This window comes from Lampetra fluviatilis, chromosome 21, assembly GCF_964198595.1.
Source record: "Lampetra fluviatilis chromosome 21, kcLamFluv1.1, whole genome shotgun sequence".
Classification (NCBI taxonomy): Eukaryota; Metazoa; Chordata; class Hyperoartia; order Petromyzontiformes; family Petromyzontidae; genus Lampetra; species Lampetra fluviatilis.
This window is the reverse complement of record NC_136295.1, coordinates 1,363,953-1,378,943: the sequence shown is the minus strand read 5'-3', so window position 1 is coordinate 1,378,943 and position 14,991 is coordinate 1,363,953. Positions and strand designations below refer to the sequence as shown.

The following is a 14,991-nucleotide window of genomic DNA, read 5'->3' as shown; positions in this document are numbered from 1 at the left end:
TGCAGATCTTCTCCAAGTCATTAAGGTTTCGAGGCTGATGTTTGGCAACTCGAACCTTCACCTCCCTCCACAGATTTTCCATGGGATTAAGGTCTGGAGACTGGCTAGGCCACTCCAGGACCTTAATGTGCTTCTTCTTGAGCCACTCGTTTGTTGCCTTGGCTGTGTGTTTTGGGTCATTGTCATGCTGGAATACCCATCCATGACCCATTTTCAATGCCCTGGCTGAGGGAAGGAGGTTCTCACCCAAGATTTGACGGTACATGACCCCGTCCATCGTCCCTTTGATGCGGTGAAGTTGTCCTGTTCCCTTAGCAGAAAAACACCACCAAAGCATGTTTCCACCTCTGTTTGACGGTGAGGATGGTGTTCTTGGGGTCATAGGCAGCATTCCTCGTCCTCCAAACACGGCGAGTTGAGTTGATGCCAAAGAGCTCCATTTTGGTCTCATCTGACCACAACACTTTCACCCAGTTGTCCTCTGAATCATTGAGATGTTCATTAACAAACTTCAGACGGGCATGTATATGTGCTTTCTTGAGCAGGGGGACCTTGCGGGCGTTGCAGGATTTCAGCCCTTAACGGTGTAGTGTGTTACCAACTGTTTTCTTGGTGACTATGGTCCCAGCTGCCTTGAGATCATTGACAAGATCCTCTCGTGTAGTTCTGGGCTGATTCCTCACCGGTCTCATGATCATTGCAACTCCATGAGGTGAGATCTTGCATGGAGCCCCAGGCTGAGGGAGATTGACAGTTCTTTTGTGTTTCTTCCATTTGCGAATAATCGCACCAACTGTTGTCACCTTCTCACCAAGCTGCTTGGCGATGGTCTTGTAGCCCATTCCAGCCTTGTGTAGGTCTACAATCTTGTCCCTGACATCCTTGGAGAGCTCTTTGGTCTTTGCCATGGTGGAGAGTTTGGAATCTGATTGATTGATTTCTTCTGTGAACAGGTGTCTTTTATACAGGTAACAAGCTGAGATTAGGAGCACTCCCTTTAAGAGTGTGGTCCTAATCTCAGCTCGTTACCTGTATAAAAGACACCTGGGAGCCAGAAATCTTTCTGATTGAGAGGGGGTCAAATACTTATTTCCCTCATTAAAATGCAAATCAATTTATAACATTTCTGACATGCGTTTTTCTGGATTTTGTTGTTGTTATTCTGTCTCTCACTGTTCAAATAAACCTACCATTAAAATTATAGACTGATCATTTCTTTGTCAGTGGGCAAACGTACAAAATCAGCAGGGGATCAAATACTTTTTTCCCTCACTGTATTATAAGAGTATGCTTTATTTGCATTGTCACCACAAGTACTCCGTGTGGTCTTTGGTTCTTTCTACCCACGTGACTTTACCGATAGAACCAAAGAGTATGGATCCCTGCAGTCACGAACGCTTCAAATCAAGATTACTCGGTGTGGTTCATGCAGACTTGATTCCTTGCAAAAGGTATCATCTATTTGGCGTTTGAATTTTTTTACACCTGTTGTATTGCCAGAAAGGGTGAAACCCTGTCTTATTTGTAATGCTTTGATACTGGCAAAAAGGTCCCATATCTCTGGTGTAGGCCACGTAATTCGCACCCAACTCATTTAATTAACACTTGACAAATAAAATAAAATATTATTTTATATATTCTTTGTTACTTTCGGTAAAGCCACGTAGACAGAAAAAATAATAAAACAAATCAAGTAAACTTCACTTTATTCAAGTAAACTTAACTTTATTTTTCTATCTACGTGACTTTACCGAAAGAACCAAAAAATATGAATTCCTGCAGAAATACAAACTCAATGCAGGGTCCTGCAAACTCAATGCAGGGTCAATTGTATCTGTTACACATTATGTGGTGATGCTGCATTAGCAGTGGTGCACACAAGCACAAATCACAAGTAGCCTCAACACAATTGTCAATAACACTGTGGCCTTCAAGGGATACACATACGACAGGCAACGATTCAGGAAATTGCCTGAATTCTTTGGATGTGCTATGAAAAAGGGCCATTACCCGAAACGTCGCCCACACAGTGTTACTGACGAATGAGATGAGTTTCAAATTCATTGCAACGTTCGCAGATAGCATCTGGCACCGTACATCTTCCAGTGTTGATAAATAACACGTGAATTTCCTACACATGATCAGCAGGAAATGTTCAACATGCGTAAAGACTGCAGAATGGTGTGTCCTACCAATGGCTAAAATCACCCCGCGTGCGACAAAGGGTTCCGGCTGTAAATGTTTCGTTACAGTGAGGGAAAAAAGTATTAGATCCCCTGCTGATTTTCTACGTTTGCCCACTGACAAAGAAATGATCACTCTATAATTTTAATGGAAGGTTTATTTGAACAGTGAGAGACAGAATAACAACAAAAACATCCAGAAAAACGCATGTCAAAAATGTTATAAATTGATTTGCATTTTAATGAGGGAAATAAGCATTTGACCCCCTCTCAATCAGAAAGATTTCTGGCTCCCAGGTGTCTTTTATACAGGTAACGAGCTGACATTAGGAGCACACTCTTAAAGGGAGTGCTCCTAATCTCAGGTTGTTACCTGTATAAAAGATACCTGTTCACAGAAGCAATCATTCAATCAGTTTCCAAACTCTCCACCATGGCCAAGACCGAAGAGCTCTCCAAGGATGTCAGGGACAAGATTGAAGACGGACACAAGGCTGGAATGGGCTACAAGACCATCGCCAAGCAGCTTGGTGATAAGGTGACAACAGTTGGTGCGATTATTCGCAAATGGAAGAAACACAAAAGAACTGTCAATCTCCCTCAGCCTGGGGCTCCATGCAAGATCTCACCTCATGGAGTTGCAATGATCATGAGACCGGTGAGGAATCAGCCCAGAACTACACGAGAGGATCTTGTCAATGATCTCAAGGCAGCTGGTACCATAGTCACCAAGAAAACAGTTGGTAACACACTACACCGTTAAGGGCTGAAATCCTGCAACGCCCGCAAGGTCCCCCTGCTCAAGAAAGCACATATACATGCCCGTCTGAAGTTTGTTAATGAACATCTGAATGATTCAGAGGACAACTGGGTGAAAGTGTTGTGGTCAGATGTGACCAAAATGGAACTCTTTGGCATCAACTCAACTCGCTGTGTTTGGAGGAGGAATGCTGCCTATGACCCCAGTAACACCATCCCCACCGCCAAACATGGAGGTGGAAACATGCTTTGGGGGTGTTTTTCTGCTAAGGGGACAGGACAACTTCACTGCACCAAAGGGACGATGGACGGGGCCATGTACCGTCAAATCTTGGGTGAGAACCTCCTTCCCTCAGCCAGGGCATTGAAAATGGGTCGTGGATGGGTATTCCAGCATGACAATTACCCAAAACACACGGCCAAGGCAACAAAGGAGTGGCTCAAGAAGAAGCACATTAAGTTCATGGAGTGGCCTAGCCAGTCTCCAGACCTGAATCCCATAGAAAATCTGTGGAGGGAGGTGAAGGTTCGAGTTGCCAAACGTCAGCCTCGAAACCTTAATGACTTGGAGAAGATCTGCAAAGAGGAGTGGGACAAAATCCCTCCTGAGATGTGTGCAAACCTGGTGGCCAACTACAAGAAACGTCTGACCTCTGTGATTGCCAACAAGGGTTTTGCCACCAAGTACTAAGTCATGTTTTGCAGAGGGGTCAAATACTTATTTCCCTCATTAAAATGCAAATCAATTCATACATTTTTTGACATGCGTTTTTCTGGATGTTTTTGTTGTTATTCTGTCTCTCACTGTTCAAATAAACCTACCATTAAAATTAAAGACTGATAATTTCTTCGTCAGTGGGCAAATGTACAAAATCAGCAGGGGATCAAACACTTTTTTCCCTCACTGTAATAATAAGAAATCCATCTTTATTTGTTTTGGGCGGCCTTACCCGTTGCGTGGCCATGACTGAAGTTTGTAACGCAATCTATAAAACTCATGCATATTCTTGGGGCTCCTCATATAATGGCACATTACTGCATACCAGCTCACCCCTGGCAAATAACAAAAACCCGGATAAGAAGGTGTTCTATGAGGAGCTTTTAATTGCTATTACAATAGCGGAAGGCTTATTGAAAGTAATAGCCGGTAGCCTACGGCGTCTGTAAATCCATTATGATGCATGCACGCAGTAGCGTTCAGTCCTCACCGACTTTACGGACACTTCAAGGGCCCACCACCTCCTTCGCTCAGCTCTCGAGCGACGCTGAGGTTACCTCCGTAACTCAAGAGTCACAATCATTTACGTCTCTCAAATATTGTGCGCTTTACTAAATTGCATTATTTGGTATTGTTATTTTGTAAAGTGACTTACCGATCGGCTTGCCAGGGTTGCTGCTATCATAACCTTGCCCACCAGGGGCGACGGAACGCAACTTGCCACTCAGCCTTTCCGCGCGTACGCCCTGGCCACTTCCTCCCCTGTCTACGGGCACACACAAGCGCACACGAGCACATCCGCAAACATAATTACATGGAAATAAAATCAACATCGAACATTGCTGATTATACCGATGAGCATTCACAGTCACAAAAGATTCCCCATAGCAAATGTTGAGGCAATAATAATCAGAGCATTATTTAAAACCAGGTGACAGCCCAATGTCGCTAACAAAGGAGGTCAGAGACGCTCATCTCGAGAAAGCCGCTTTCTGCTAAGCCGTGTACGAACTTGCTGACCCTCTTCTACTGCTGTTGTACGGTGCTCTGTCTCCTCGTGCAGTGTACGGGGTGTGCAGCTTACAGGCGTCGACACTGAAATCACTTACTACAAGACAAGCAACTTAAGCACGCAGCAGGAAGTGGTACGGTTTGATAACGAAGAGTGAGGGTGTGTTACACGTAATTCTGACTTAGAATTATAGGTGCGTGATTCATGTTAATGTAATACCTACTTTAGCGGCAATAATGAAAATAATTATGTTGGCGTGAACTGAGAACCAGGTTCAGGAGCATAACAATTATACTGAACTCAAAACAACTCTTGACAAAAGTTATACTCGCCCTTAACAAAATTCTACGCAAGACCCTAGCAGAAAAGATAATTACACATAGGGGTTGTGAAAACTGCAGATTTCTGTGTGAAAGAGGCACTTTGGAACACGAGAGGGGGTGTGGAAATTATGAAGTAGTGTAGGTTGCTGACACTTTTGAAGAGTTTTGTTTTTAGTTTTGTAAACGCCTCATTGGTGATGGGTATGAAGTGGCATTGTTTAGTATTAATTGGAGCATGCTGATGGCTGCCATACACAAATGTTATACTCGTGCGCATGCCCTCCTGCCTGAATATCGGTATGGGTTGACAGACTTAGATGACTGACAGATATTTTGCTTTATAACTCTGCCAATCATCTAAGTCTATCAAACCCATAACACCTGGGTCTGTCCCGTGACTTCCTACCAGCAAGCCTTCCACACTTCACGTGGACTCAACTTGCACCTATCCTGGCACAAGCACCATGGTTTACGTCGCTGGAATCGAAGAGATTGCCGCTTTAAATGTCCGCGCTAAACTTCGAAACGCAACGAATTTTTATTTAAGTTTGTTTTTGCATTCTTCTTCTTCCTCCTCCTTTCAGTATTTTTTCGTGAAAACCGTGGCTTTTTTTTCGAAGAGAGGTGCGGTTTTTTGATAACGATGGACACCGTTGGGTAAACCAACAAGGTAACATGATTACATTCAACTTGGATATGAAGGAACAAGACATTATGACTCTGCAATAACAGCTCATAAGATCTGTGGCTATCACATGCACGCCGCTCGCCACGAGGATTCCGATGGGTCCCCTGCGACGCAGGAGCTGCTCCCTGCTGGGACTCTGCACCTTCGCACAGCTGTGGGCAGTCGCGAGCGCCTCTTGATGGTCGCTGGCACTGTGGGCCCCCAACTTCGACCCTGAGTATCGGCTGCTGTGCATCGTGGCGCCGGGGCTATCCCCCAGACAGCGCAAAATATGCCTGCAGCACCCAAACCACGTGGCGCACGTGGCCGAGGACGCCCGGCTAGCGCTTGCCGAGTGTCAGCACCAGTTCCGGGCCAAACGGTGGAACTGCACCACGCCCGGCGCGGAGGACACGCTCGACCCCGTGGCTCAGAAGGGCACGCGCGAAGCCGCCCTCGTCTCCGCCATCACCGCCGCCGGAGTGGTCCACGCGGTGGCGCGCGCCAGCCGCCAGGGGCGCTGCAGGGCAACTGCTCCCGGGTCGTTCCCGACACCATGAACCTGCCACTCTTTTCCCGGAGGGGCAGCTCCACACACGACGTCGAAAATGGATACCGATTCGCCAGGTGGTTTGTGGATGCGCACGAACGCAATCGCAGGAGGCGACGAGGAGGATGGGAGTCTTTGGCGAAGCTCGGCCAGATAAATTTGCACAAAACCGAGGCCGGCCGGCTGGTGAGTGGGCGGATGGGGTGGATTGTTGTATATATTGTGTCCACAAAAATGAAAAAGTAAATCATTTTATGCAATTATGCAAATGTATACACTTAGGCTCGGCTTCGTTGTCTAGGGTAGTATTACCAATCGTGATTAATACATTGATTTCGCTTTAACTGTTACTCGTTATGTTTTAGTGTAATTGTCCGGTCTCAGGATTCAGATCTCGCCGCAGGATACAGTTCTTATATTTAAGATCTAAATTGTCTTATGGTTGTTATTGTTTTACTTGCATCCCACTGAGATTTTTGAGTGAAGATCTCACAGGTAGTGATCCAAGTTGCAGTTTATTGGCGATAGTATTTCAGACCCTGGGGGCATCAATAGCAAAGGCCCTTCGTCCAGTATTTGTATGGCAATAAGGAATGTGAAGCTGGTAAATGAGCGAAGACCTTAGGTCACATTTGTTCTTCGAAACAGTGAGGAGATCCAGCAGGTAGTCTGCTTTTTATAAGTACATCGTGAATAAATAAGATCTGATGCACAAGCCGTCGATCATTAAGAGATGTTAAGTTTGACCCAATGTAGAGATCGCAGTGGTGGGTCCTATATGGGCAGTTCAATGCAAATCTTAAGGCCGAGTGATAAATTGAGTCAAGCTTCTTCAGTACAGTACTGGGGGCTGATTTATATATGATGTCACAGTAATCAAGTAGAGGCAGTATGGTAACTTTTATCAATTCCAAAAGGAACATAGGGGGAAAGCAGTGCTTGTGTCGATACAGAAAACCAATTTTTATTTTTGTCTTTTTACCAATATAATCAATGTGATCTTTAAAATTCAGTTTTGAATCAAGGATGACCCCAATATACTTATAGCTCTTGACTTGCTCTATTTGATAATTATTTAAGGAATGTAATTGGGGAAAATAACTTCCTGCTTTAGTCCTGGTGAGAAGCATACCACCTTGGTTTTGGAGGTATTCAGGACTAGTTTAAGAGCAACTGGCTGATGTTGTAGTTTGTTGAAATCACCCTGGAGCTTAGCAATCACGTCATCCAGAGAACGGCCAGCAGTAATCAGTATCGTGTCATCTGCAAAAAGATTTACCCTGGAATGATCCAGGTCAGTGCCCAAGTCATTGACATAAAGAGAGAACAAAAGGGGGCTAAGGATGGAGCCCTGTGGAACTCCTTTTGTTATCTTAACACAGTTTGACCTCCAGCCATCTATGAATACAGTTTGGGTGAGAGAAGAGAGGTAATTTTTTAACCATTCCACTGCGTGTTTGGAGAAACTTAGTTTACAGCGTTAAAATACGGTGTTTTTTATGAAAGACTTTGCTGTTTTTTCCTGGATTTTTCTGTTGCGTGTAGTCACTTTAAGATGTTTCTTGTTCATATTTTTGTTTGTTGCAGTTGCACCCGAGTCAAGAGCCACATGGCTCACAGGGTTATACCTAATACATGAAACTGAACTGAAACTGAATTTTGTGGGTGTTGTTGTTGTTGTACTCTCAGTGTATATGTCTGGCTTCCAGAGTCAATCAGCTGCCATAATTATAATCATCCTTACAAGTGTGTGGCCTCTGCCACATGCATTTGTCTTGAGTGTATTCTCTGTGCTTACTACGGGGCGCTACGGTGGCGAGGTGTTAACTACATCGCCTTGTATATAGGAGGTCGTGAGTTCAATTTTGACCCTGATGTCTGTATATTTGGAGTTTGTGTGTTCTTCCCGTGGTCACAGGGATTTTTCACCGGGTTTTCCCTCCACATTTAGAAACATGCATTTAGAGTATATGACGGCTATAAATCTCTACTTGATAAGCCACTTCGTTGAGCTATCATTTGTGGCCAGGTTGCTTCTGAAAAAGAGCTTGATAGCTCAGTGGGCCTTACCTGATAAAATAAATATAGTTTAATCTTGATTTTAAGCTTTCATGACTGCAGGAATCCATACTCTTTAGTTCTTTCGGTAAAGTCACGTAGGTATAAAATAAATCACGACGTTTCGATCGCAACACAAGAGCTCGTCCTCAGGCGGCTTGGTCTGATCGATTAGAGAACTCGATATAGTGATGATATTGTTGTTTTTTGTGGCTAGGCGGTTGGTGGGATCTGATGATTTTGGTATAGCTGCCATCATTAAGAAGGTACTGAATTTTGTTGTTTTAAGTGGTTGTATCCGTGGTGACAGTGGCATTGCCCTTGTCGGCTGAGAGGATGACAATGTCATCTCTGTTTTTTTAATTTAGAGTTAAAAACGCTCGTCCGTGCTGATGTTGCTAATGGGATTCTTAGCATTTTTGAGGAGAGCAGCGATTTCAGATCTAGCAACGTCTAACCGGGATGTGTCCCAAGCCTTCGAGGGCTACGTCGACCTGGGCGATTATATGATCCACTGGGATATGTTTAGGGGTGACTGCGAAATTCAACCCTTTCGCTAGTACCAATTTTAGGCTGTCAGGAATTGGGATGTTACTCTAATTGATGACAATCTTGTTAACATCTAACTTTTTAACGTGTGGCTCTGGCTTCTAAAGAAGCTCTGGATTCTAAAGAAGCCAGAGCAACACAAAATCAACAGAGATCCCACCAACAGCCTAGCCACAAAAACCAACAATATCATCACTAAATCGACTTCTCTAAACGATCAGACCAATCCGCCTGAGGACGACCACTTGTGTTGTGATCAAAACGTCGTTATTTATTTTATTTTAAACCTACGTGACTTTACCAAAAGAACCAAAGAGTAAAGATAGTTTAGTTTTATCTTATATTCAACTGTTATGTGTGCAGTACAATCAATTTGATGGCACCATCTCTTGACTACATACATCTGTGTGCACATTCATTTGTTCACCGCAATGGGTGGATGCTGGTGTGCAGTGCCCAGTCTCCCTTCTCCGGGTTCAAACCCCACAGTGCTGCGCGATCTCTCGTGTTCGCTCAATACCCACCGCTTTGTAACGCCTGGGTGGCGATGTGGAAGTGGTCACCGATTTATTAGTTCCCTCACGCTAAAATGTTTGGCTTATTTTCAATGAAAGGTCACAACGCCCTCTCAATGAATAAACTTGCATTCGGGAGTGAGGATTGTTTGCTGGTTTTTAGTTAAGTGCTCATCATTGCGCTGCTTTTTATTCTTGAGTTGTATGTGGGATAGCAAAGATCTTTCAATGAATCAACAGTGGGGTTGTCAGAGTACTCACCACTCCCTGCACTGCCCTCCCTCAGCGTCCGACCACTCCCAACACGCCCAGACTTCACTCTCTGTAAAGCACACCCACAACACAGCACGCACGAAATGATTAATAGAACCTGACTGGGTGTCACTGCGGCAAGGATGCTCATTCAAACAGAAAGCCTGCGAGTTCAAATTCTGGTTGTGGGTCAACAGTGTGCCATGTATTTGTGGTCATTAACATGACCGCCATGCTGCCGTAAATCACCAAAGATACGGCCAAACTTACGAGACAAAACACAGCATTGTCCTATGGGGAAGCGACTGGCCCCGATCAGAGGAATGTGGAATTCTCCCAATGACCTTCAGGGCCATAATAAAAATGAACATTTCCCACTTATAATTGCTCCATAAATACGTTGAACTTGCAAACCTAAACAGGACATGTTTATAAGCGTACAGCCAAAATTATAATAATATACATTTTTATCCTTGATTTATACAGATGCAGGGAAGCCTCACTGAATCTCAAGACTGTTTAAGGAAGAGACTGCATTAGTCCACCATTTGTCATTTGTTTTATTTGGCCAATTCCTAATGTTGATGTCTGTTTTGATGCCAGAGGAAATCAAGACACAAGAAGAAAACCAATGCACATGATGCGCTTCTGCGGCCCTCTGGAAGGCTCTTACTTTCGATATTAGGAATCCACTGGAGCTCTGCACTTTTAAATCTAGATTGAAAACTAATTTCTTTAAAAGTGCTGTTTGTGTTTAGTTTGTTGTCCTTCCCCCGCACCTCCGTTTAGTGCGGTTGGCGACGTACGGTGTCGAAAGAAATTCTACATATATACTACATGCCAAAGCCTTACACTGAATTGTCACAAACCCATTTTCTGTGCTGCCATCTCCTGGTCATCGAGCAGCTCAGCAAGTCTGGCAGTATGGTTGAACAGAATGAAATCTGGCCGCTACACCAATCCTGACTCCAAAGTAATAGTTTAGAGGTGTGCACGCAACCACACAAATTACTGCTCAACCTCTCATCCGACAGGCCCGAACAAAACAGGTGTTTACATTGAACCAAAATGTTTATAATATATAATTTCTTACGATTTCACAAAATCTATACAATATTTAGATGCATTTTGTTTGAAAATATACAAAATGTGGGTCCTTTCTGTCATTTCCATTAAAACAATGTACGTATGTATTAATGCTGAACTTATTTCGCACTGTACGTAGTCAACTGTGCTCATCGGAGGTGCGGGAGGACAACTAAATACAAAAAGCAGCTATCAAGAAATGAGTTTTCACTCCCGAGTTAAAAGTGCATAGCTCCAGTGGCTTCCTAATACTCCCTTAGCTACGTAATCTTAGGGTGTATCGAGTCCACGGCAGACACTGTGGCAACATCACTCCCACGCAGATGAAAATTATAGCAACTTCTGAGTGTGCTCGGGTGTATAAAAACGTGCGGGCACGCAACCCTGCAAACGCATGCCCTTGCCTGTTCCTTGACGTCCCGAGCCTTCTCAGCACGCTTCAACTTAGTGGCATACTCCTGGGCCTCCTTCAGTCCCATGTCGTTACACAACCGCACCAGGAACTTCAGGCCTAGGACGTTGCCAGGTAAGTGCACACGTGCACAAGTACACGTGTGTGCAACAACCACAACCGCCGTTCACCACCAAGTGGAGGTGACGTCACTGCGGCGCTTGTGCCAAGCTTGGTGCACTTTCTGTGTGCATGTGTTCGTGCTCCCGTACACAGATATTAACATACGACAATAACATTTACAAAACTTAGATGCTTTACAAAGGCTCGCCATTAAAATGCTTCACGGAATTTCTACCTCGCGGTTCTATTGACAATCAATGATTTTATACAGGGTGGAATTGCAACACATTTCCAAGACAGTGCAGTTTTGAGAATGCAGGCATGATGGGATGAAATGTAAGAAGGGATCATTAACAATGTAACAGACACAGTGTGTCTCTTCTTAAGAGCAACAATGTGGGGATGCACTGCCACTTCTAAGCGAATAAATAATGGCCAGGTTTCCACTGGATCATCACAGTTGATACGTATGGCGTATTCTGTTCCCATGGCCTTGCAGATAATAGGATTCATGGAAAAAAGAATGAGAAGTAAAACCTTAATAAGTGGCTGTGTCGAGTAGTGGTGGGTTAGTTACCGACACATTTATATTTACGCGATCTAACCCAAATAACCCTTTATTATGAATAATGGTCGCGAAAGACTACTTGTTAAACTGTTGGGAGGTTCACTATATACGTATATTTTAATGGCACTCAATGAAACAAAAAGGTAGACTTGCTTAAACAAATGTTTATTGGGCAGCACTGATCTGAAATTCCGCTATTATTAAACAAATCCTTTATGATCTCGATTCATAATTGACTGTTGGGTCAGATCATCGTGTGACTAAAATGCCAAAGTGTATCGTGCACCCTCCTCCACCCGACTCAACCAAATAGACAAAGTTGTCACGTGAGTAACAAACGTGACAATGTATTCATGCTTCAGCACACCAGTGTTCAAAAGTTAAATTGTAGTGTGCAATCTTATTGGTTCTTTCGGTAAAGTCACGTAGAAGGGAAGTAATAAAATAATAAAAATAAAACATAATAAAACAATTCTCACGACGTTTCGGCCACAACGCAAGCAGCCGTCCTCAGGCGAAGAATGAAACACCACCAAGCTTGGAGCGTATATTTAAGCTGGGTTAGAGGGGGGGAGGTGGGAAGAAGAGCGCCTAGACAAAATAATTTGCATATCAAGAGGAATTCAGCATATGGAAAATGCGTAGGAGGTGGGCTGGGGGGTTCCAAATCAATACTATGCCCGTGCATTATGCAGGATTAGCAGCATCAAAGGGGGGGGAGGGGGGTAGCATTAACAAAGGAAAGGAATGTTAATAGTATGTAGCTGCAGTTACTAAACAACCACGTACAAAACTAAAGTATAAACTGCATAACAAACTAAAGTATAAACTACATAGCATCATCAGTATGCTTACTATATTCTACAATAAGCTGAGTTACTAACAGTAAGTAATACATACAAAATTCTACGTTGTAAAAAATTATATAATATGCTTCCATCTAAACTTTATTCTCTTACATCACACGCGTCTATACCGTACTATATACTGCCATAGACAAACCCAACATTAAATTACATACTGTATTGCTATAAACCACCCTATACCTTATACATTTTAATATAACACTATGTATTATTCTACCCACCCTAATGTGTATCGAAATGGTTTATTACGTCCTTCCAGTGATTGCTAAGCCAGAATCCATCTTCTCGGTTAAAATTGTCTGGCTTAGCAATCACTGGAAGGACGTAATAAACCATTTCGATACACATTAGGGTGGGTAGAATAATACATAGTGTTATATTAAAATGTATAAGGTATAGGGTGGTTTATAGCAATACAGTATGTAATTTAATGTTGGGTTTGTCTATGGCAGTATATAGTACGGTATAGACGCGTGTGATGTAAGAGAATAAAGTTTAGATGGAAGCATATTATATAATTTTTTACAACGTAGAATTTTGTATGTATTACTTACTGTTAGTAACTCAGCTTATTGTAGAATATAGTAAGTATACTGATGATGCTATGTAGTTTATACTTTAGTTTGTTATGCAGTTTATACTTTAGTTTTTTACGTGGTTGTTTAGTAACTGCAGCTACATACTATTAACATTCCTTTCCTTTGTTAATGCTACCCCCCTCCCCCCACCCTTTGATGCTGCTAATCCTGCATAATGCACGGGCATAGTATTGATTTGGAACCCCCCCAGCCCACCTCCTACGCATTTTCCATATGCTGAATTCCTCTTGATATGCAAATTATTTTGTCTAGGCGCTCTTCTTCCCACCTCCCCCCCTCTAACCCAGCTTAAATATACGCTCCAAGCTTGGTGGTGTTTCATTCTTCGCCTGAGGACGGCTGCTTGCGTTGTGGCCGAAACGTCGTGAGAATTGTTTTATTATGTTTCATTTTTATTATTTTATTACTTCCCTTCTACGTGACTTTACCAAAAGAACCAAGAAGATGAATCCCTGCAGTCACGAAAGCTTTAAATCGAAATGTAGTGTGCAAGTTTATTGAGGGACCGTGTTTTGTGTTGCTGTGGCCTGGGACTGTTGTTGTTGTTGTTTTGCTGCCTTGTCCAAGCTCGCATTTATTGTTGAAAAATCGGCCGGAATTAATAGACTTTCCAATTTGTACTCATAAACTTGATTTATTTGCATTTGTTTATTTATTGTCGTGACTGGTTCACCTTTGGTGTACTTTGCACTATCGTGTTTTTGTCTTGTTTGTTGTTGTAACTTTCTGACCTCGTGCCCCGACTGGACATTTGTCAAAAAGAGCTTCATAGCTCATCAGATTCCTCCTACAATATAAATATTTTGAGTCTGATTGAGTGTGTTGGAGAGCGATCGACACATATTTAACAAAGTGTTTATGAACGTTTCACCGGTACAGTATTGGGCCTTAAAATATTTGTTTTTATAATTTAAACCCAAATTCATACAAATAAAGTGTGATGCATTGTCTATATTTACTCATATTCTTCCACTTTTATTGAAAGAGAAGGTAGATTCAAAGTCCCTGTAAATCTACATTTCCCTTGTAATCTGCAAACAGGTGTGCATGCAGCTGCTGTGTTATTTTCGATAGAAATTGGAAAGGAAAAAATGTAAGTGGATTATACAAATTTCGGTGGGAGCCTGACAAGGCATTTCCAAAGGTTTGACCTAGATAGCGTCTGCTTAGGTGATATCTATGTAAATTGTATGTACATTGTATATAGTTCTGATTTTGTATTATTTATTATTGGCCATGTTTATAAAAAATGTCCTGCTTTTGTGCTATGTAGCCCCTGTAAACCTTCCCTTCCCATGTAATGTACTGCAAACCGTCACATCAGCCGTGCTATGCAGTCAAAGTAAACCCTCCCTTCCCATGTAGCGTGCTTGCTACTGTCTTATCAGCTATGCTATAAAGCCCCTGTAGACCCTCCCTTCCCGTGTAATGTGCTAGCTACCGTCACATCATCCGCACGAAACAGCCCCTGTAAATCCTCCCATCCTATGTAATGTGCTCAGCCATTTTGAAACATGGTTTGACTGGGTCCTCATTGAAAAAGGGCTTATTAGCTCAACGGGCCTTAACCTAAATAAACTGACTGACTAGTTATTTGTTTCTTTCGGTTAAGTCACGTCTAAAGATAAAATAATAAATTAAATTAAATAATAGAATATGACGTTTCGATTGCAACACAAGCAATCATCATCAGGTATAATGAAATAGCGACATAAAATCTAACCAGAAAACTATAGACAGACATATTAGCAGACATATCACCAAGATACATA

The 14,991-nt window shown here is 42.8% G+C and overlaps 1 protein-coding gene and 1 pseudogene across 3 annotated transcripts in view; one reads left to right on the top strand and one right to left on the bottom strand.

Annotated features, from left to right (window-relative positions):
* The window catches only part of IFT88 (intraflagellar transport 88), a 106,392-nt gene that overhangs the window by 4,313 nt on the left and 87,088 nt on the right, over nt 1-14,991 (bottom strand). For all 3 annotated transcript variants that reach the window (XM_078865835.1, XM_078865836.1, XM_078865837.1), the window contains exons 23-25: nt 11,077-11,183; nt 9,596-9,656; nt 4,316-4,426 (exon numbers count right to left, since the gene is read on the bottom strand). In XM_078865835.1, the coding sequence (XP_078721961.1) occupies nt 4,316-4,426; nt 9,596-9,656; nt 11,077-11,183 (279 nt within the window). The remainder of the gene's footprint in view (nt 1-4,315; nt 4,427-9,595; nt 9,657-11,076; nt 11,184-14,991) is intronic.
* LOC144938295 (protein Wnt-5b-like) lies at nt 5,691-6,458 on the top strand (annotated as a pseudogene).